Below are 21211 nucleotides of genomic sequence, written 5' to 3'. Positions count from 1 at the left end.
TTCCCGCTCAAAAAACAATTTTCAAAAGCATAAAAAAATGAAAACAAAGAGTGTGTTGATGGGCGGTAAGGCATACTCATCTCCCTTACTGAATGCAGCAGTTCCATCGACAACCACTCACTCATCATCGACCAAACAACAACAGCAACAACAGCAATCAAGACTCACACAACCAACTTTTTCATCCAGTGCTAGGTACAATCAGACAATGGCTCAAAGAAATGAAAACAACAAATCATCATCTAGAAATACGACAAAGAAGAAACCTAAAAGATCAAAATCAAGCTCTCCCGTTCGTAAATCATTGAGCAGTAATTCTCAACAAACACCATCTAGGACAAACACTGTAACAATACCCAGACCTTCTTCGTCATCCCATAATGTTTCAAAAACAGCTTCCAGTAATAGTAACAACAATGCCGAGAGTATTCCAATGAGGTCCTCTTCAACAACAAGTCAATATCAAGAACAATTGAAAAAGTACGAGACACTCTTCAACAAGTATCAATTATTGTACGACCAGCAAAAGAGCAAAAACCATGCTATAGAAAAGAAAATTGTTTCTGTTGAAGAAATGATGAAGGAAATGGATTTACAAGTAACAACCCAGGCCAAAAAGTACAGTTCATTAAGACACAGAGTGGACAACATTGAAGAAAATGTTAGTTCTCAAAAAAAGTCAATAGAGGAGCTTTTTACACTTCATGAAACAAAACTGAAGATATTCGAGGAGAGATTAACCGAGCTTAGAGACATTCAAGAAAGATACAGAAGGAAGACTGCATACCTCCAGAAAAAGTTCAAAGATCTTGCTTCACAGAAGCCAGAACCTGAGGAAGAACCAGACTCGAGGGAAAGATCGAGGGATAGAATTGTAATGTCATCCGCGTCGTCCTCTGATACAGAGGGAGAGCAACCTCAATTAGTAGTTCTTTCAAAGAGAACTGCCATCAATTCTCCAGTTTTCAGGAAGGAAACCCACTCTACTGAATTTTTATCAACAGAATCAGAGAATGAAATGTTGGAAGAAAAACCAAAATCATCTCAAAAGAACCACTCTTCAAAACGATCAGTGGTAGATTCCTATAAGAAAGAGGAGAGTGATTCCGAGTCAGATTATCCACCTCAAAGGAGTGCACCACCTAAAAAGGAAGCACCAGTTGAAAGAACTAATGTAGTTTCAAGAAGTAAGGAACAGGAACTAAAACAAAGATACCAAGATTTAAGGAAAGCTTATGGAAGAGTTTATGGTCGTGTTGATTAGATAAATCAATGAAACGGCTAAATGTTTGCTGTGAACTGTAGAAAACCTAGGTCGAGTTATTTTGTGATCAGAATATCTTGTAGAAATTTTGTTCAATAAAAGAAACTCATTAAATGCAACAAAGAAATTTCTTGAAAGAATAGCATTCTAAAAAAATGAAAAAACAGCTTCTTCCTTTTCTACACAAGACATTTTCTGTGACCCCAACAGGATATAGAAAATATAGTTCCTCCTTCGGAAGCGGATTTACATATCATGAGGAATCATCATTTACACAAAATGTGGAAGAAAAAAAGAAAAGAAACAGAATTAAACTACATGAGGAGGTTATTATTTCAACATCAAAGAAATTTAATCATTCAACATCTAGGAAATCATTGAAAATAATTTCATCTAATACTAATTTATCAAATGATATGGCAATTAATTTAAAAAAATTAACACAAATTGCTAATAATTTTAATCCAATTTTTGAACAATTGGATCGAGGAAACTATCACAAAGCATTGTTTTTATTAGAAAAAGGGAAGGATCTATTTGATTTCATATATGAAGAACATGATGAAAACTCGGAAAAATATACAGTATTGTCAATTGCCAAGATTTGTGATACTCTTCTTTGCCATTTTGATCAAACCAAAGAATATTTAAAAATTCAAAAGATTTTAATATTTCTGAAAGATTACACAAAGGATAATTCATGGAATAAGAAAAATATTTGTGATCCAATCACTCAAAAAGGAATATCATTTCTTGTGAGATTATCTATTAATTCAATGAAGGAAGAATATGGAAAAAGACTGTTTGAAGCTGTTAATAATAATGAAGGAAATTCTTCACCTTCTGCTCCTTCCCTTCAACTCTTGTTGGATATTTTCAGACAGGATGATTTTACCAATGATTCATCCATGCAACAATGTTTATCATTTGTTGTTGGAATGTCTAATAGTGATTATTATATTATGGATATTTATTCACTGGATATTATTTTGGAACTTTTAATTGAAGGAAGAAAATATGAAACGGCCTATCTTTTGGTAAAGCAAGAAAGTGATAGATTAATTCTTCCATTTATTACTTGTTTGGCAAATGATCATACTGAGTCACATTTCTTTAGCAATTCGCATGTTTATGAGATTGCACACAAATTATTGACAATATTTGGGGAGTGTAAATACTATGATCAAGTTTATGAGGTATACAAGCTCATTAAGAGACCATCCCAAAGGTGTTTTAATTTATTAATTTATTATCTGTCGGAATCTAATAAGCCAGACCATTTGAGGATACTAATTGATATTATTCAAGAAAACATAACTAATAAGAGTAATTATGTTCATATTATTTCACCTATAAATATTAGAGACCTATTCAGATCCGAGTCAAAGGCATCTAGTTTAATGACCTATGAACAAGTATCGACTCTGTTTGACATATTCCTTAACAAGTTAAATATCAAATGTAGTACTAGAATTTTAAATATATTTTTGAATTTACAGTTAAAACATGGCAAAGAAGCAGATGCACTAAAAACTTTGACTAAATTTGAGGAAAATGGTGTACAAATTAATGTCTCTACTCTCACCATCATTCTTACCTACTTGGCTAATAATGCCAAGTATGAAGATGCTATTAAAATATGTGACAGAATCATTCGAGAGCCACTCGTATTTGATATACCATTCCTCAATATTGTATGGAAAATTTATCACGATTTTATATGGAACACCATGATGACAATAGATCATACAGTTAATATTGGAACTGATAATATACCAACCACTTTCAAAGCAACTAATATTCCACTTCTTGAGTCTATCAAAGCATTTGAGAAGAATAATCAATCTTCTCTAATTGATTGGAAGAAGAATTTACATGAAAATCCTCTATTTGACACTACTAAAGAGAAGAATATTTCAACCCAAACCATGATTTTTGAATATCTGGTTATACAAATGGAGAGATCATTTGACAAATACATACTGACAAGTTACAGTGTTATGGGAAAACTCAATGAAGAACAATCGAAGAGTAAGACAAGCAAGGCCGATTGGTACATGCCACAATCTACAGCTAGGCATTTAAGGTATGGAACTAGGTCAATGGATGAAGAATCTTTTCTTTCTTCTTCTGATTCCAGCATTCCACACTTTTTACAAAACAAACAATCCAAACTCATAGCATCTGATACATGTCGATTAGATTTGAGAATATTAATTCAAAATTATGCTATCAAACCAAGATTGAGACAAATTGATGATTTGCTAGAATTTGTTTCTGGTGCCTATTCCAGAAATAATTCTCTCAGAAGATACTATTATTTGAGAGTAATCATTTCTCTATTGGAAAGTGGAAACATCTCTCATGTTAAATTATATGTCAAGTACCAATTTGAAAATTGTGAAATGTCAATCCAGGAACGAATCAATACCATGCATCTCGTTCTTAAAACTATTCGTTCCAAATACAATGCCACAATTAGGGATCAATATAGAACTGAATGGAGGCTATCTGCAATTGATTCTCTCACCAAATTAATTGATTTGCTCTCCATTGAGGAATGGAATCAAGTAATGACCCAGTGTGGAATGAAAAATCAATTTGAAAATTACGATCAACTCACAGATTGGATCAAGAGAAGATTTCTTTCAATTCCAAATTTTAAATCAACTTACCGTTCAAATACTAGCTCCACACCTTCCATTGCTAATTAATATTCCTAAATATTAAATAATTTAAATAATTAATAAAAAATGTTTACTTAAGTAATTTAAAAAAAATGCCATCACCACAAGAAGCATCCAAATTGCTTTCCCTCTGTTTTTCTAAAGCAAAGGCTTCATCATCTTTTAAAAACGGAGAAGGAGTTTTGAATTATTGTTTGAACAAGGCTTCGGAAAATAAATTTAATGCCTACATTAGAACATGTCCAGAGTATGCCAAGAAAAAGTTGGATGAATCACATGAAAAACCAGAACATCCACTTAAAGGTGTTCCTTTTGCTGTGAAGGATGCTTTCTGTACGCAAGGAATTCAAACAACAATGGCTAGTAATATTCTTAAGGATTACATTCCACCATACACAGCTACTGTAGTAAAACGATTGGAAGATGTAGGTGCTGTCATGATTGGAAAAACAAATATGGATGAGTTTGCTATGGGAAGTGGTACAATTTTTGGAGCTTTTGGAGAAACTAGAAATCCACTCGATGAAAAGAAAATTGCTGGAGGAAGTTCAGGAGGTAGTGCTGCTTGTGTTGCTGAGGAAAGTTGTTTCTTGTATGTGATTTAATGTTAAATTCATTTATTAATTAGTATATAATTATATAGCTCTTTAGGTACTGATACAGGTGGTAGTGTTCGTTTACCTGCATCATATTGTGGAGTTGTTGGGTTTAAACCATCCTATGGTTCATGCAGTAGATATGGTATGATTTCTTATGGATCTTCTCTTGATACTTGTGGAATTTTCTCAAAGACTGTCAGGGAAAGTGCAATTGTTTTTAATACTCTTAGTGGAAATGATCAAAATGATCCAACTACAAAACTCAATGTTTCACCTGTGGATTTATCTAAATTGGATTCAATTGATAATGAATATAATAAGGGAATACTCAAGAATGTCAAGATTGGTATTCCTGTTGAATATTTCGTTGATGAATTGAATGATAATATTGTTAAAGTTTGGGAAGAAACTATTAAATGGATACAAGATCAAACTGGAGCTCAAGTTGAATATGTTTCCTTACCACACTCAAAAGAAGCTCTCTCTACTTATTATGTTATTGCAACAGCTGAGGCTTCTTCCAATTTATCTAGATATGATGGTTTGAGATATGGTAATAAGGTCTCAAAGAATCAAGATTTACTTGCATATTATTTACAAAATAGAAGCGAAGGTTTTGGAAATGAAGTTTTGAGAAGAATTGTTTCTGGTAATTTTGCCCTTTCAGTAGATAAGTATGATACCTTCTTCAAGAAGGCCCAACAAACCAGAAGATTAATTGCTAACGATTTTTATCAAGTTTTACAAGATCAAGGAATTGATTATTTATTAACGCCTTGCACACCTACCCCAGCTATTGATAGAGATTTATTTACAAAGATGTCACCTGTGGAAATGTTTGTTAATGATATCTTTACCGTTCCAAGCAGTTTAGCAGGTGTGCCAGCAATATCTGTGCCTATTGAAATTAATGATCCAAATAAGGAGGGTTCCAAATCAAAGATTGGTTTACAATTAATTGCTTTGAGTGAACAATCATGTCTCGAAGGTGCCACTGTTTTAGAGAAAGTTAAACTTGCTTAAATTATTTGATACATTAATATTTCTTTTTTGTCTGAAACAACTAGATTGTTAACAGCAGACAAGCAAAGACCATGGATAATGTCAGTGCTAAAAATCGTATTGTCAATTCCAATATCAATTACAGATGGCTCCTTTGGTTGTGATTGTTTGGTTTGTAAATATGAATAAATTGGTTTCAATGATGTAACAACAATAGTGTCTGAATTTTCAAAAGCCAATACCAAAAGTCCTGATAAGGATGGATTATAAAGTGGTTCCAATTGTGTTGATAAGACATCAAAACTAGTGATCTTTGAGAGCTTTTCATTGGTAATTGGAAGAGAAAGCTTGACGAAAACATCTCCCTCATTTGGCATGAGACAGTTCAATAAGTATAAATTACCCAAGCTTGATAATATGATGAATGAGTTATTGCTCAAACTCTTTACATCCTTAACTTTTTCATCTCTTTGCTTACTAATTGTTGAAATAGTCTCTTCAACAAGAATAGGTTTTTCACTTGTTGTTGATGGTTGAGTATTTGTTGTTGATTCACTTGTTGTTGATGTGGTTGCAGCTGTTGCTGATTCTCCCTCTTTCTTTGGAACTAGTAAGCCATTCTTTTCTGTGGTAATTCCTTGCTTTGCCTTCTTCTTTGTGGTTTTAGTAACCTTTGGCAAATAAATAATTCTTCCTGTTGTTCTAAGATTTGAATTAGAGTTGTCACTATTATTTTGCTTAATTTGTTGATATCTCCAATCACAAAGTTGAATAGAATTCAATTGTCCAAGCACAACATGAGAATGTGTTAATTGTAAGCTATAGGCCTTCTTTGAGAAAATGTCAATATCTGCAATCTTATCAAATACCAAACCTTGATTAGCCATACTAATTCTAATAATTTGTAATAAATTATGTTGTGGTGAATAAAAACTAAAGTATCCCGAAGAGCAAGAACTCATCAAACACTCAGAATCAAGCAAATCAGTAATAGTTGAAGGAATTTGATCTTCCACATCCTTTACATTATATTCACTTGTTGATTTAATACCTCTACTAATATAAACTAATTTCTTTGAATTATCATTCATAATACAAATCACCAAATTTCTCTCCTCGAAAAGAGTAGAAAGAGGCACAATACAAAATAATTTAACTTCATCCAATTCACGTAATTTCTGAAAGGTCATTCCTGGTGTTTTAACTTCTAATCCTCCCGATAGAGTTGGATTTTGTTGTTGTTCTTGACCATCACCAAGGCTTGAATCCTTCTTATCTTGTTCTTCCGCTTTGTTTTCTTCAAAAATTGCGAAAATTTCCAATTTATTCTTCTCATTACTAAAGTGATGAACGGTGAAGAGATTGTGGAAGGCTGCACAGGCTCCAAGATCAAAGTTTGTTGATGAAATTTTCTGAATAAGCTTTGACTTCATTTTTTTTTAAATTATTTTTATTTTTAACATTTAATATTTAATATTTATTAAATTTTGTTAATACATTATGTTTCAATACATTTAAAATTGTCCATAGAATGATAATAAGGTTCATAGGGTATCATCTACGATTAAAAAATCAAAATAATTGAAAGACATAATTTTTTTTAATACAATTTCAATAGTTTTAAATAGTTTTCTATAATACACAACAAAAGATATTTAACTAATCTTATCCAATTGATTTTGAATAGCTTCAAGTTTTGTAAAGAATCCATACAATTCTTCTTTAGTAAATTCCACCACAATATTTTCCTCTTTTGGTTTCATTGTTTCAGTATTCTTATTTTGATAGTCAAGTGTTGTGAATTCAAACAAGACATTAGGTATCTTCATTTTGGAGAGATCTGATTCAGAAATTTGCATTTGTAAACGCCAATCAAAGTTTTCCAAAACAACTGGTCCTCCAAGAGTGTGTTCCTTAGCAGTATTCATATATTCTCTTCCTTTCACTCTCCAAGCTTCTTGAAAAGCTTGAGCATGTGTTTCAGAAATACCACTTTGTGATTCAGTCAATTCTTGGAATAATTTTTCTGGATTTAAAGCATTATAGAGAGCTTGTTCAAAAACATAGCTACAACCATCAATTAATAATACTAAGAGTTTGTCATTCTTAATCATTGGGAATGTTTCTAATAAACGTTCTTTTTCAAGACTGGAAAATGATTGATTTTCAGAGGAGAGCTTTTTTAAGAGAATGTGATTTAAAAGTTTGAAGAACAATTGTGGAGGATCAATTGTATTCATCAAGGCAACAGCTGTTGAAAATCTTTTTACATCATCATTCCGAAAATTAATTCCACAACCAACACACATTTTGATCATCATATCAATTTTTCACACATTGCAACAAAACAAAATTATATCATTACGAATTATAACAAATTATTAATCATCAATATCATCATAATTTTCCACCCGATCGATCGTCATTAATTTTTCACTTACTTTTCCGTATTTTGAAAAACTGGCATTTTTTTGTGTTATTTTTAAAAGAAAATCTTTTCAAGTATTTTGCTTTAAACTTTTAACAATTTACAAAATGAAAATCCACTTGATACATTTTCAAAATCGATTAAGTTGCAAAGATAATTGGAGAAATTAATCAGATCCAATGTGCTGAATATTAATTTGTTCAAGTAGATAAAGGCGAAAAACAGCCTTTCGAATGGCAAATGACAGTAATAATTGATTCTCATTGTAAGGTGAATGTTTTGTCAAGTAATTGACAGGAATAGTGAATGATTGAGAGAGGTGCATCTTATCAACATGATTTTTTCATGGGAATCTTTGTCACCGAATTTTAAAAACTAATCATGACTAATCCGATAATTCATGTTTTATGGGATTGGTGTTGATTGACCGATAGTAATGTTTTAAGAAGCAAGTAAACTTCTTAATTTCGAAAAAAACATACTCTTTTGATAATTTTCCCGTCTCTCTCTGTGGCATCAAGACTAGTCAACTTTCTCATAGCTCTGTAAACTCTGAAATCTGCATAAACAATTCATAGAAGAAAAAACACAAAATGACCACGAATGAAACAACTGAAACCTTACAACAACCACCTTCATCGTCATCATCGGGTCGTTCTTCATCAATTATTAAATTACTAAAACTACACAAGTCAAACGTAACTCAAAATAATAACAATAACACTTCGATAAACTCTGTTGATTCCAACCAGCCATCCTCACCCAAGAATCAATCACCCGATGAAACTGGAACACTTTCTCCTCTATCAAAACAAAAAAGTTTAAAGAACTTTCTCAAGGATAAAATTTCAAAAGCTTCTCAATCATTTAAGGAGAGTCTTTCCACTAGAGATTTGGCAAAGAATGATGATCAAGCTTTGATAGACGATACAGAGATTATAGTTGCCTTCAATGAAGAGGATTATCCCCTACCAATCTCACCAACAAGCCAATCAGCAACCTCACCTAGGTCAACCGAAGGAAGAGGAAGTTTTTTCAAAAAGAAAAAGACAAAATTCGATCCAAGAAACTATATGATCATTTACGAGGAGGTCATGAATAATAGCGAAGCAAGAGAAGTTTTCAGAATTTATCTCAAAAAAGTTGCCTGCAATGAAGAACCAATGATTTTCTTTAACGAGTTGACCAAATTCAGAAAGGAATATCTCAAATGCAAACATCAGATTTTACAATTGAAAAATCAACTAGATGATTCAAATTGTCTAGAACAGACTATGAAATATTGTAAACATGTTTATGATCTGGCAAAACAAATTCTTGGCACTTTTATCAAATCTGCAAGTTTGATGGAACTTAATTTGGGAAAATCTCAAAACAAAATTCTCAATTATTGGAATTCAGAAATAGAACCATACATGTTACAAAAGATGAGAGATGTAGTTCCAAAAAGAAAGGGTTCAGTCACTTCGAATAATGGTGATTATTTATCCGAATCTCCACTTAATCTTCCTTCGAGTCCAGTAATTAAAGGATCAGCAATACTAGTAACAGAGGTTTCTCCAGTGAGAATGTATCCTTCATTGAGTGAAGTGAAAACTATTACGTACAATGATTTAATTCGAATTTTCAACATGATGGATCCAGAAAAAGTATTCGAAAAGGCAGTGTTTGCTGTTGAGCTAGATTTGAAGAGTGATCAATTCCCTCGATTTGCCAGATCGAAAGAACTCTTTGAATTCTTAGAGAAACAAGGAGAAAACTTTACAAGAAGTATTGCTGTTGATATATCAAGAGGTTACAATATTGATATTCGATACAAATTGAAAGATTTTAATAAGGTTCAAATATTGGAAAGGGATTTATTGTTTTCTTTAACAATGGCAGAGGATTCTCCTGATTGGGATTCGATTAAATCGTCCAAAGTTTCAAACAAGACACAACTTTACAATTCCAAGACAACTTATTCATTTGGAGAACAAAACGAAGCAATGAAACTTTTCAAAATGTCATCCTTGATACCCTATCCATTGGAAGATGTTTGGAAAGTTTTCAAAGATTTGCAATTGACCCAAAAAGGAGCTGTAACTCCCACCAGTGTTGAACTAGTTCACTACTCACCATGTGGAACACTAGTTGACAAGGAAAACATTTTTGAAAAGGCAAGCGACCCTTCCCAAGGAAAGGAAGTTCCCCTCTCCCTACAATTCTCCAAATGTTTGATTGATTCCAAAATTCCAGGTGTGAAATCGAGAGATTTTCCCAATTTACAAACAACTGTTTTCGATGAAGTTTTGGATGGTTATATTAACTTTGGTCATACGTGTAAATATCCTGGCTATTCACCGCCAAAGGATTCTGTTATATTTGATGGACTATTCATGTATATTATTAGAAGGGTCAATGAGAAGGCAACTCGTTTGATTCATGTCATTTATGTGGACTATCATTTACCTTCTCATATTTCAAAACTAATGTCAACTAAATTGTGGAAAGTTAGGGCAGCCCATTTGGAGGAAAACATGTTGAATGCCCTTAAGGAACATACCTCGAATGGAAGAAGACCAGTTCCTGACTCGCTCTCAGATATTCTCAAGTATGAACAGAGTGTTCAAGATAATGCTCTCAAATATTCGAAACATTCATGGTACCAGGAGTATCTCAATATTCTCAATAATCCCATTCAAACACTTCCAATAAAAGAAATGCAGTAGATCAAACAACACTTTCTCAACCGTAATATTTACACTAATTTTTGTAAAGCATTTCATTTAAAAACAGTTGTTTTTTGAATTTCCACTAATTTCAAAGCAATTTCTGTAAAAGGTGGCCTTTGATAAATGTCCTCACTCCAACACAATTTCATAATTGAAAATATTTCATTCAATGCATTGAGGTAGATATTAGTTACACTATCTTCTGATTTGATTACTTGAGAAGTACTGTATTTCAAATCCTCAGATAGAAAATATTCTCTAATCCACAATTTCATAATTTGGGATTGAGAATTGATTGGTAAGGTTGGTATTGGCAAACGTAAACCCTCTGAAACTAATTTTGGAATAAGCAAAAGTGAAGGTTGAAACTTGAAGGAAGCAAAAGTTTCTTGTTCTTGTTTAGACATGATTGAAACATATTTAGGATTGGTAGCATAATCATGGTGGAACAAATTACTTTCATCAAACAATAATTGCCACATAATAATGGAAAAGCTGAACACATCTGATGTTTCATTGTAATATTGTCCTAATAGAATTTCTGGACTCATGAACAGTAAGGTTCCAACATGTCCTGTTTTGGTACTATTTGAGTTTTCAGATAATCGAGCTAGACCAAAATCTGTTATTTTCGGAATGAAATCATTAGAAAGTAAGATATTAGCAGGTTTCAAATCTCTATGAATGATACACTTGTCTTTTCCATGTAAATAGCTCATTCCATTAGCAATTCCAAGTAGAATTGAAATCTTTTCACGTAAATTAATGTGGTTTCTCTTCAATTTACAATCATAAATTAAATTATCCAAACTTCCTCCACTCACATATTCAGTCACTATGAATTTAGATTCCTTAGAAAGGCAAACTCCATAAAAATTTACAATATTTGGATGTCTTATTGATGATAACATTGAAGATTCGTGTTCAAACTCATCACTATCAATATCCTCATCTCTCAATTTGATGGTTTTTAAGGCAACTTCTACATTGGACCACCTAAATTGGTAAATGTTAATGTTGAAATACTAGAAATGAAAACCTACAATGCCAAATATACAACTCCCATTCCGCCTTCTCCAATTTTTTTCACAATCTTGATATCCTCAACTCTAATAAGCCAATTCTTCAATGAATATTTACTTTCCAATTCTGTTGTGTACATGGTTTGTAATTCCAATAGCTTTTGAGTCAATTCTTCCTCTGCTTTCTCCTTCTTGTGAAGAATTTTGATTTTACTACGCATGCCATAGAGTTTGTAACATGAAACCATTACAATAATTGATGATAGACAACAAATTACAACAATGGATGCAATTATAAAAGGGGACACTAATGCAACATTGAAAGTACATGCATAAATATCATCTCCATACAATTTCTTTGATTGTCTCTGTAAACTGAACCATGATTGACATTGGGTTGGTATTGCTTGAATTGAAATTTTTCGATTGTAAGCTTCTGTTGTGAAAAGTGTTGATTTGATGGTAATTGTGAGAGTGAAATTACTGATTTTTTCTTGTACTACTTTCGAATATAAGACACCAGTCACGCTGGTATTACTTGCTTCTAATTTATCAAATACTGCAATTTTTTCAATTTCCACACTAATTTCAAATTCAGTATTTGAATTAACCATATTAGGTTTTCCATCAATAGTATCAAATAATAGTATATCAATAGATATAGTTTCACCAAATCTCATATAGATCATGTCAATTTGTGATTTGTTATTGTATGAAATAAAATTCTTCTCTGAAATAGTTGCCTCAATCAGCTCAGGAAATGAAGCAACATCTGAATATTCACCACCACCACCACCATTTATATAATTATTGTAAAAGGATTCAGAATGCAATGATGTAGTGGTTCCAATCAAATAAATTCCTCCTCCTAAAATATCAGCACCATTAAACGATACTATTGGAATTTGGGTGAAAAAAAGAGAACCTCTCAGTGTGAAAATAGCACCACCATATTTTCGAGCTCTATTATACTGAAATAAACTGGTATAAATGTAAATATTGGCAGTGCTCGATGATGATGAATAAATGGAAGAGTATGCTCCACCATAAACTGCCGAGTTGTTAAGAAATTGCTATTCTTTGTGAGCCAAGTAGTAGTGTTGTGAAACTTACATCAAAACTCGAGCTGTACTGATAGGCGTGGAATGAGAAAATAGCTCCACCTGTAATTGCCTCATTCTTAATAAATTTACAATACTCAGTCCTGAGCAATGATTGATATTGATAAATAGCTCCTCCTCCAACTTGATCTGCAAAATTCTCATTACCTGCTCCAATTTGTCTATTATTAATGAAAACAGACTCCCTAACCTGTAATATTTGTATACTATTTAAAGATATTGCCCCACCCCCACCTGTATTCGAGTTATTAGAAAAGATTGAATTTGTAATTTCGCCACTAAGTCCAATTCCTGTTAAATACACTACTCCCAAATTGAAATTTGTAAAATTACAATATGAAACTGAAATTTTCAACAAGAAAATGGATTGAATAAAGAGTGCATAAGGTTTTTCCAATTGTGAAGGAATATTCTTTGTAAAACTGCAACGATCTACAATAAATTGGCCACTGCCTGTTACTTGAACTGAACTTTCCATAAAACTTGAGCCATTAATGACTGTTAGATGTTGTTGTGCACTATCCATGTCAATTTTGAGTACGCTATTCGAAAATGTTGAATTACTAATGTAAGAACCACCAGTAAGATGCAATGATGCTCTCCCAAATTTGGAATTGTTAATCATCAACGAGTCGACATGGTTAAATACTATCCATCTTCCCATTTGTACATTATCCAAAAGAACTCTATTTGCACTTCTTGTAATACCAACATTATTAACAATACTATCAACAATTTCCAAAGTGTTAAATTTGGTTGTTACAAAATCCATTTCCACATTTGAAAATCTAACTAGAGTCACAAAATAAGCCATTGGATTACATTTAATTTTAACAAATGAACCATTAAATCCCATGAAATGAACCCGAGTAATGTTTCTATTCTTGAAATTTAAACATTCATATTCATCCAACCAATCTGTCAATAGAACAATGTTAATCAAACTTTGATCAGTCGGAAAGGAAATTGAATCAACAAAATAGGAGATTGTTTTGCATGGATTTTCTAATGATGAACAATTAGAGTCAATTCCATTTATTGAATCAATGTATACTGTTGTTGATGACTTTGTGTAATAAGTAATGAATAATAATAACACTGTGATGATGAGATGTTTTGACATTTTTTGATTGGTTGACTTCCAGTCTGTAGGTTGGTTGAGAGGACATAGATGATGTTGTTGTGATCGATTTATTCATTAATTGATTTTATTTGAAATTCATCTAGGACATGCACTGCAGAAAGAGATACCTCTAACAAAATTACAGAACATATTCAAATTTACTACTACTACTAGAAATCAAAGTATTGATTATAATTTAGAGGAAGCTAACACTACTTGAATCATTTGTAATAATACGAACACCTCCAAGATCACTAACTTTAAATTTGGCAGCAGGACAGGAAATAAACATCAAGTTCTTTCTAATGCCAAATCTACTTTCGATTAATCTAATCACATCAGCACCGAAACCTTTTTCACTTTCAATAGCAACAAAGTCAATTCTCATTCTTGGATAAACTTCATCCAATTTCTTACAATCATTTCTGATTCTATCGATAGTCTTTTGTTGTCTAACATACTCTTCCTCAGTGTTTGGAATCTTGTAGACGTGCACAATCTTGATCCAATCTGTCAATTCATTTTCACGAACATACAAAATGGCCTTATTCAACATGGCTATCGTATCATCTTTGGCAAAGTAGACAAATGATTGACTGTTCACATTCTTTGCTTGCTTAACCAAGAACTTCAAAATTGTATTTGTGACTGATTTGGCAATCTTCCATTCTCTTAGTTTTGAATAGACCAAGTATATGACAAACTTCATAATCTTGGCTCTCCAAAACATGGCCAATACGGTCAAGGCACAAATAGCATAATAAATAGCAAAGTATTCAAGATAAACAGGATTTTCCAAAATATTGGCCAACAATGCAATACCAACACTAATGACTGAAACTACAATCACAGTCTTTTTGGCTCTTCTGTCTCTCTTGAGTTGTCCTCTCTTGTACTTGAGCAAAAAGTCACCCATAGCAAAAAGCATCATAACTGAAAGGAAGGAAATTGTATAAACTCCTGACAAGGCTTCAATGTCACCATTCAAAATAGTGACCATAGATGCACACAAAATGAAGAACAAGATAATGATAAAGTGATTGGTCTTTCTGAAAGCATTAACTTGGAGGAAGAATGAAGGTAAGGCTCTATCCATAGACATTTGTCTAACCAAACCAATAATACCAACGTAAGCTGTCAATACACCACCACTCAGTACAAGAGCAGCATCCAAAGATAACATAATTTGAAGCCATTTGCCAGCAGAAACTCTACCAACTTGAGACAAGACACTACCATTCTTAGCTGGGTCAGTCAATTCTGATAATGGGAGTGTACACAGAGAAATAAAGCAAAGAATTGGATTGAAGAATGAGACCAAGCACCACATGTTTCTCAAAGTCTTTGGAAAAACGCCTGGTTTTTGTTGTTCAATAAAGTTGGCACTACTTTCAAATCCTGTAACACCAAGCATAGCAGCTCCAAAACCGAAAAAGATTGATTTGGCACTATGAAAATTAATTCTCAATTCTCCATTTAAAAACAACTTACATTCCAACAGCGGAAATATCACTCTGACTCAATTGCCAATTTCTTTGGAGCATTTCAAAACTGTTTGTCACAGAAACATAAAGACCTCCATAGACGGTAACTGTGGCAAGTGAAAAGAGGTGGAAAATAAAAATGAGAGCAGCAGCAAAAGCACTCTCAGAAATACCAATTAAATTCAAAAATGCAAAAATAGCCAAAAGAATTACAGTAGAAGGAATGAGGGGAATGTCTTCACAATATGGAACATTTTTAAGGTATTGAATAGCTGAGGTTCCTGAAACGACAGCAGTAGCAACATAGGAAATAATCTGAAAGCAATTTCACACAAATTAAATATTCTCAAATATGTTATGAGACTTACAGTTAAACAAGCAGCTAAGGAAGCAGTCTTTTTCGATGTAGTGTTCAAAAGGAGTGTATAAGAAGCACCATTAAGTGTGATTGCAGAACCTACTTCTGCATAAATTGACTATAATTCCAGTAATGTCATGTTGCAATTTTCCATATTTAAAATTAAAATGATAATAAAAAAACATACTCTAAATAAAAAGAGTAAAACACTGACAAGTAAGAGACAAATAGGAGCCCAAATACCTGCATAACTGATACAAACACCAATAACATACAAGCATGAACTTGTAATATCATTGCCACAAATAGCAGTGGCAAAAAGCTCACCTAGTTTGTGTTCCTTTTTTGGTGTGAGTGATTCTGGAATGATTTGAGGTTTAGCATCACTTCTATCCACATGTAACTCTGCAACTCCGTCATCAAGAACTGGACTTTCATCGACATCATTAGAGCGATTTCCCTTCCTACATGACGTTACAAAATCGTATCCTGGAACCCACTTTGAAAAGAATGATCTTTGACTTTGTTCCGATTCCCATTCGGCAAGAGCTTGTTCATGTTCTTCAAGCATCTCATTTTCTTTTAATTGATAAAATTGTCCAATAGAATCCTTTGTTGTTTTTTTAGGAAATTCTGTTTCCGTATTTCTATAAATTGTGGAATCTGTTAGAAACAAGTGTTAAACTATTAAAATTCATTATAATTCAAACCAACCTCCGCCAATATGATTAATAGCCATTCCATGGTCCTGTTGATAACCCACCATCATTCCGTCACCACCATCATTATTTTCATAATTATCATATTCACCAACAGCAACTCCTGAAGACGACGATCCGAGGAGTGAGGTAGACTCTCCCGCATTAACAGCGGAAGAAGAAAACGGCTGTTGTTTTGGCATTTTTTTCTTCGAGATTTTTGTGGTCCGTTCTGTTGTTTTTAATTGGAATTGTGGAGGGAAAATTCAAAAGAGAAATTCTTCATTCAACTCTCCTTTCCACTTCCAGAACCTCCACATCTTCATCTATTATTCGATTTCTTGGACCATTCATCATCTTGCTGGAAATATTACAAAATGAATGGTTAAAGTTGGCATTCCATGAACCATTTTTATTAAAGCAATTCATCTACCTACTATTATCTCTTTAACTGGTTTGACTTAAGTAATGACTATTCAGTTCCAAGAAAATCCATTATAATTCAATTATTAAAAAACCTTTCAAAAATAGATTTGAATCTGATTGTAAAGTAATTAATGGGAATCTTTTTGAATTGGAGAATAATCCTTGTGGCATTGAGGGTAAACCTCATTGATTACCTTTGTGGCGTCGTCACAATAAGGGTTTACAGACATGAAAGCATGATGTTTAATGCATGCCTCTCGATCTCCATTAAATTTTGCCAAGTCAATTGGTAAATCACAACTTCCTCCCAACATGTATGCTCTAACTTCCTAATTACAATGAGTAAGATTTCAATAGATTAGTATAGCTATACTTACTGTACAAGCTCTAAATTTACAGCCATGTCTTCTATTGAATCCCTAATTATACCAATAATATGAAATAATTTCCAATTAATTTTTTAATATCAATGATCAGTAAAATTTAAAACTCACTCTCGCATAATCATAGGCATGAACCAATTCGTGAATGAGTGTCCTTCTCAATTCATAAATTCCCACATTTCTATTACAACAAATTTTAATTCTCTTCACTGGTTCATAGAGTCCTGAATATGAATTATCTGATCGTTGTGTTCCGTGACACATTTCCACAATGAGTCCCTTTTTATATTTCATTTTCCAATTCAAAATTCAATCATAATATAAATATTATTAAATTGAATGGATTCAATAAATCCATTTAAACAATAATTAAATATCAATATATACCTCATCTAAAATATTAGTTCCACCATATCTTCCACTCTTAATTCCAGCCACAATTTCCTTCACTCTATCATCACTCTGTAACAAGTGCACAGCATCCTTTCTACATTTTTCAATGGTATGATAGACATTATCGGAGGTAAACACTGGGCCTGATGCCCTTCTTGGTTTTGAATTAATTTCTTGATCCCACCAATCCGAATCAAAATCTATTCCTCCTTCACTTGTATTATTATCTGTTGGTGAATTAAAGTCAATTGTTGCTGATGTTGTACTGATGGCATTTTTTAATTGATTGGTTTTGATATTCTTTTAATAGAATGAACTAATTGAACACAACAAATATTTAACTTTCTTCTTGTTGTAATGTGGTAGACTGTAAATGTTCAATATTGTAAACTCTAGTATTACAGTAATGTATGAGAGATTCCTCGACTTTCATGTATCTTCCAAATTGCATACTAAATAATCGTAAACTGACCATCATCATCGTAAATACTCATTGTAATCTGCAAAAGTATTTAATAACAGAGTGACGTGTATCATTTTAACATGTAAAAATAGAACTTTTTCACACAACATCAACTTTGGGAATGGGTGTGTTAAAATTCTTTTCACACACAATGAGTGCAATTTAGTTCACCTATCTTGTAAACTCACAGAGTCGTCATCTTTTTGTGCAAGGTTGAAAAAGCAGCTAGAGATTTTCCGGAGCCCTTACCAATCCAATTCCCCGTAAAAACACTGTAATGCCTTCTATTCACGGTAAAATTGACAAATACAAAGATGCAAATCGACGCAAACGAGATATAAAGCGAGCAAGATTTCCACATCATTTAAAAGCGAAAAAAAAAACACTTCACTCAACAATAATCACGATTGATTTAATCATCACGATTTATTGCTCTCCATACAATTCTTTTTAAAAGAAGTTCTCTCTCACCTTTGAAACATTTGTACCTACTTTGTATTATTCAAAGTTTTTGTTTATGCAACAAGTATTATTAGATTGTCAACAAACCATCAACACAGACGAATTATTTGTCTATTGCAGCCTTAGCCTCATTACCTATCGTAGACCACTCCAAGTAGCTAAAGAAGAACATTTACCAAACTGACAATGTGCGGAATTACCTTTGTTTTGAGATATCTCACTGAAAAAGCTAGTCAAGATCAAAGACAAGAAGCGTTGGAAGAAGTTCGTGCCTTATCCAAATTGCTCGTTCACAGAGGACCAATTGAATCTGATATTAAAGTATGGCCTCTTTCCACTGCCAAGGAATCCTATGCTTGTATGGCTCATGAACGTTTGTCCATTATTGATCTTACTACTGGTAAACAACCAATTCTTTCACAAGATGAAACTTGTGCTGTCATTCACAATGGTGAAATTTATAACCATGATGACATTGATGCTGAATTGAAAAAGGAAGGATTCCAATACCGTACTCATTCCGATTCTGAATGTATTCTTCACTTGTACGAACAAGCTAAAAAGAAGAGAATTGAAAAAGGTCAAGTCGATCCATTGACTGTTATTACCATTCAAGATGCTGTTGAATTTGTTTCCAAATTGGATGGTTACTTTGCTACTGTTGTCTATGACTCTGTTACTCAAACCTTGGTTGCTGCTCGTGACCGTATTGGTATCAAGCCTCTCTACATGGGTAGAAAGAAGAATGTTGATGGACAAATGGACAGTGTCTGGTTTGCCTCTGAAATGAAAGTTTTGAGTGCAGCTGGCTGTTATGAAATTGATACCTTCTTACCAGGTATGGTCTATCTTCAACATTCTTCTCAAGAATTTGGTGTTATTGAACAATATTATAACCCAATTTGGTTTGATAGCAAGGTTTACAACAAGCCAGAAGAAACTGATTTGGTCAAGATTAGAGAAGGTTTTGAGGCTGCTGTTAAGAAGAGAATGATGTCTGATGTTGAATTGGGAGTCTTTTTGAGTGGTGGTTTGGACTCCTCACTTGTTGCTGCTCTTGTTAAAAAGTATACTAACCAACCTCGTTTGCACAGTTTCTCAATTGGTATTGGTGCAAATGAAAGTTCCGATTTGGTTGCTGCCAGAAAGGTTGCTGCTCACTTGGGCACTGTTCACCATGAACACATTTTCGCTATTGACGAAGGTATTGCTGCTTTGGAAAAGGTTGTCTATCACTTGGAATCTTATGATGTCACTACTGTTAGAGCTACTACACCAATGTTCTTGCTCTCTCACTTGGCTTCTCAATACATTCGTGTTATCTTGTCTGGTGAAGGAAGTGATGAAATGTTTGGTGGTTATGTCTATTTCAGAGATGCCAAGGACTCTCAACAATTACAAGATGAAATGGTTACTAAGGTTAGAAACTTGCACTTGGCTGACGTTATGAGATGTGATAGAGCTACCATGGCTCATGGTTTGGAAGCTAGAGTTCCATTCTTGGATAAGGACTTTTTGGATACTGTCATGACTATTCATCCAGATCATAAATTGCATCACTACCATGGTACTGATGGTGAGGAACACAATATGGAAAAGTTTGTTCTTAGAAAGGCCTTTGATGGATTGGATTTGATTCCTGATGAAATTTTGTGGAGAACTAAGGTTCAATTTGGTGATGGTGTTGGTCACGGTTGGATTGACTCTTTGAAGGAATTCTGTGACAAGCAAGTCACTGACGAAGACTTTGCTAAGGCTGCTGAAAGATTCCCTTACAATACTCCAATTTCTAAGGAAGCTTACTATTATAGAACCTTGTTCGAAAAGCACTTCCCATCTGATATTTGTGCCAAGACTTGCAAGAAGTGGTTGCCATGGAGTAAGTATGAAGTCGATCCTAGCGGTAGATTCCAATTGTCTGAAATCAAGAAGCTCAACCAAGATTCCCAATAAACTTATTTCTAAGGAATACAAGTTTTTCAAAATACAAGTTTCTCTTTTCTTATAAAGGAAATTTATTAAGAGCTGAGGGAGATTTCCAATGTTTCACAATAACAAGTACCTTACATTTTACAATAATTATTATTCACGTTGTTTCTAAAAAGGTAGCACAAGATTTCTTTCTCCTATATCATTTTGAGTTCTAAATAGATTTCTGTATTGCTAGAATGCACAAAGTCGAAAATGATGTTGGCTACATTCGTTAGAAATAATTCAAGTATGAATCCACACAACCCACACCACCATTTCAAATACCAAAAATGGATGGTCAATTCAATCCAATCCAATCAAAACCAATCAGTTTCTAACGATACCATTCAAACAGCTCATTCAACAAATATCCATTTATCTAAATCCAGTCCTAAATAACTCAACCTATTCATTGAATGTGAATGAAAATCACACGAATGAGATACAAATTGATTGAATGTTATCCTATTCCTTCCTAATTGAGAGTATTTTCAATCACTAAATTCTCCTCTACCTTATTTTTTACACACAACACATTCAACCATTAATACCCTACTCATAATTATTAACAATGAAACTATTTAACCTCAAGAATTGTTTCCCAATAACAATT

General features: G+C 33.1%; 9 protein-coding genes across 9 annotated transcripts; 5 read left to right on the top strand and 4 right to left on the bottom strand.

Moving 5' to 3' along the window:
* Window positions 1-37: 37 nt before the first annotated feature.
* NAEGRDRAFT_62257 (uncharacterized protein) lies at window positions 38-1264 on the top strand (the record flags this gene model as incomplete). The annotated part of the gene is made up of 1 exon (XM_002682399.1): window positions 38-1264. One exon carries the CDS (start codon window positions 38-40, stop codon window positions 1262-1264), a length of 1227 nt encoding a protein of 408 aa, XP_002682445.1.
* Window positions 1265-1419: 155 nt separating this feature from the next.
* Window positions 1420-3978, top strand: NAEGRDRAFT_62256 (uncharacterized protein; the record flags this gene model as incomplete). The annotated part of the gene is made up of 1 exon (XM_002682398.1): window positions 1420-3978. One exon carries the CDS (start codon window positions 1420-1422, stop codon window positions 3976-3978), a length of 2559 nt encoding a protein of 852 aa, XP_002682444.1.
* Window positions 3979-4043: 65 nt separating this feature from the next.
* On the top strand, window positions 4044-6039 carry NAEGRDRAFT_34997 (glutamyl-tRNA amidotransferase; the record flags this gene model as incomplete). Its single annotated transcript, XM_002682397.1, has 2 exons — window positions 4044-4543; window positions 4595-6039. 2 exons carry the CDS (start codon window positions 4044-4046, stop codon window positions 5571-5573), a joined length of 1479 nt encoding a protein of 492 aa, XP_002682443.1. The 3' UTR covers window positions 5574-6039.
* Window positions 6040-7207: 1168 nt separating this feature from the next.
* AM54 (uncharacterized protein) lies at window positions 7208-7870 on the bottom strand (the record flags this gene model as incomplete). The annotated part of the gene is made up of 1 exon (XM_002682204.1): window positions 7208-7870. One exon carries the CDS (start codon window positions 7868-7870, stop codon window positions 7208-7210), a length of 663 nt encoding a protein of 220 aa, XP_002682250.1.
* A 703-nt stretch (window positions 7871-8573) lies between these two features.
* NAEGRDRAFT_78029 (uncharacterized protein) lies at window positions 8574-10711 on the top strand (the record flags this gene model as incomplete). Its single annotated transcript, XM_002682396.1, has 1 exon — window positions 8574-10711. One exon carries the CDS (start codon window positions 8574-8576, stop codon window positions 10689-10691), a length of 2118 nt encoding a protein of 705 aa, XP_002682442.1. The 3' UTR covers window positions 10692-10711.
* Window positions 10712-11188: 477 nt separating this feature from the next.
* NAEGRDRAFT_4092 (uncharacterized protein) lies at window positions 11189-11692 on the bottom strand (the record flags this gene model as incomplete). The annotated part of the gene is made up of 1 exon (XM_002682203.1): window positions 11189-11692. A coding segment is annotated over one exon (504 nt), but the record flags the coding sequence as incomplete, so codon positions are not given.
* Window positions 11693-14033: 2341 nt separating this feature from the next.
* NAEGRDRAFT_78028 (uncharacterized protein) lies at window positions 14034-16703 on the bottom strand (the record flags this gene model as incomplete). Its single annotated transcript, XM_002682202.1, has 5 exons — window positions 14034-15408; window positions 15452-15759; window positions 15813-15920; window positions 15990-16465; window positions 16517-16703. 5 exons carry the CDS (start codon window positions 16701-16703, stop codon window positions 14157-14159), a joined length of 2331 nt encoding a protein of 776 aa, XP_002682248.1. The 3' UTR covers window positions 14034-14156.
* Window positions 16704-17054: 351 nt separating this feature from the next.
* Window positions 17055-18196, bottom strand: NAEGRDRAFT_62249 (uncharacterized protein; the record flags this gene model as incomplete). Its single annotated transcript, XM_002682201.1, has 5 exons — window positions 17055-17255; window positions 17304-17345; window positions 17421-17588; window positions 17697-17929; window positions 18175-18196. The coding sequence occupies 5 exons, from the start codon at window positions 18194-18196 to the stop codon at window positions 17055-17057; spliced, it is 666 nt and encodes a 221-aa protein (XP_002682247.1).
* Window positions 18197-18555: 359 nt separating this feature from the next.
* On the top strand, window positions 18556-20608 carry NAEGRDRAFT_34993 (asparagine synthetase). The gene has a single exon (XM_002682395.1). It carries the CDS (start codon window positions 18814-18816, stop codon window positions 20578-20580), a length of 1767 nt encoding a protein of 588 aa, XP_002682441.1. The 5' UTR covers window positions 18556-18813; the 3' UTR covers window positions 20581-20608.
* Window positions 20609-21211: the final 603 nt, after the last annotated feature.

Source organism: Naegleria gruberi (assembly GCF_000004985.1).
Source record: "Naegleria gruberi genomic scaffold NAEGRscaffold_3, whole genome shotgun sequence".
Taxonomy (NCBI): domain Eukaryota; phylum Heterolobosea; class Eutetramitea; order Acrasida; family Naegleriidae; genus Naegleria; species Naegleria gruberi.
Note: the sequence above shows the minus strand (reverse complement) of the source record. Positions and strands in the feature narration are given on the sequence as shown.

What these genes read in the sequence shown, in the direction of transcription:
- NAEGRDRAFT_34993 (XM_002682395.1), top strand. Translation starts at nt 18,814, where the DNA reads ATGTGCGGAATTACCTTTGTTTTGAGATATCTCACTGAAAAAGCTAGT.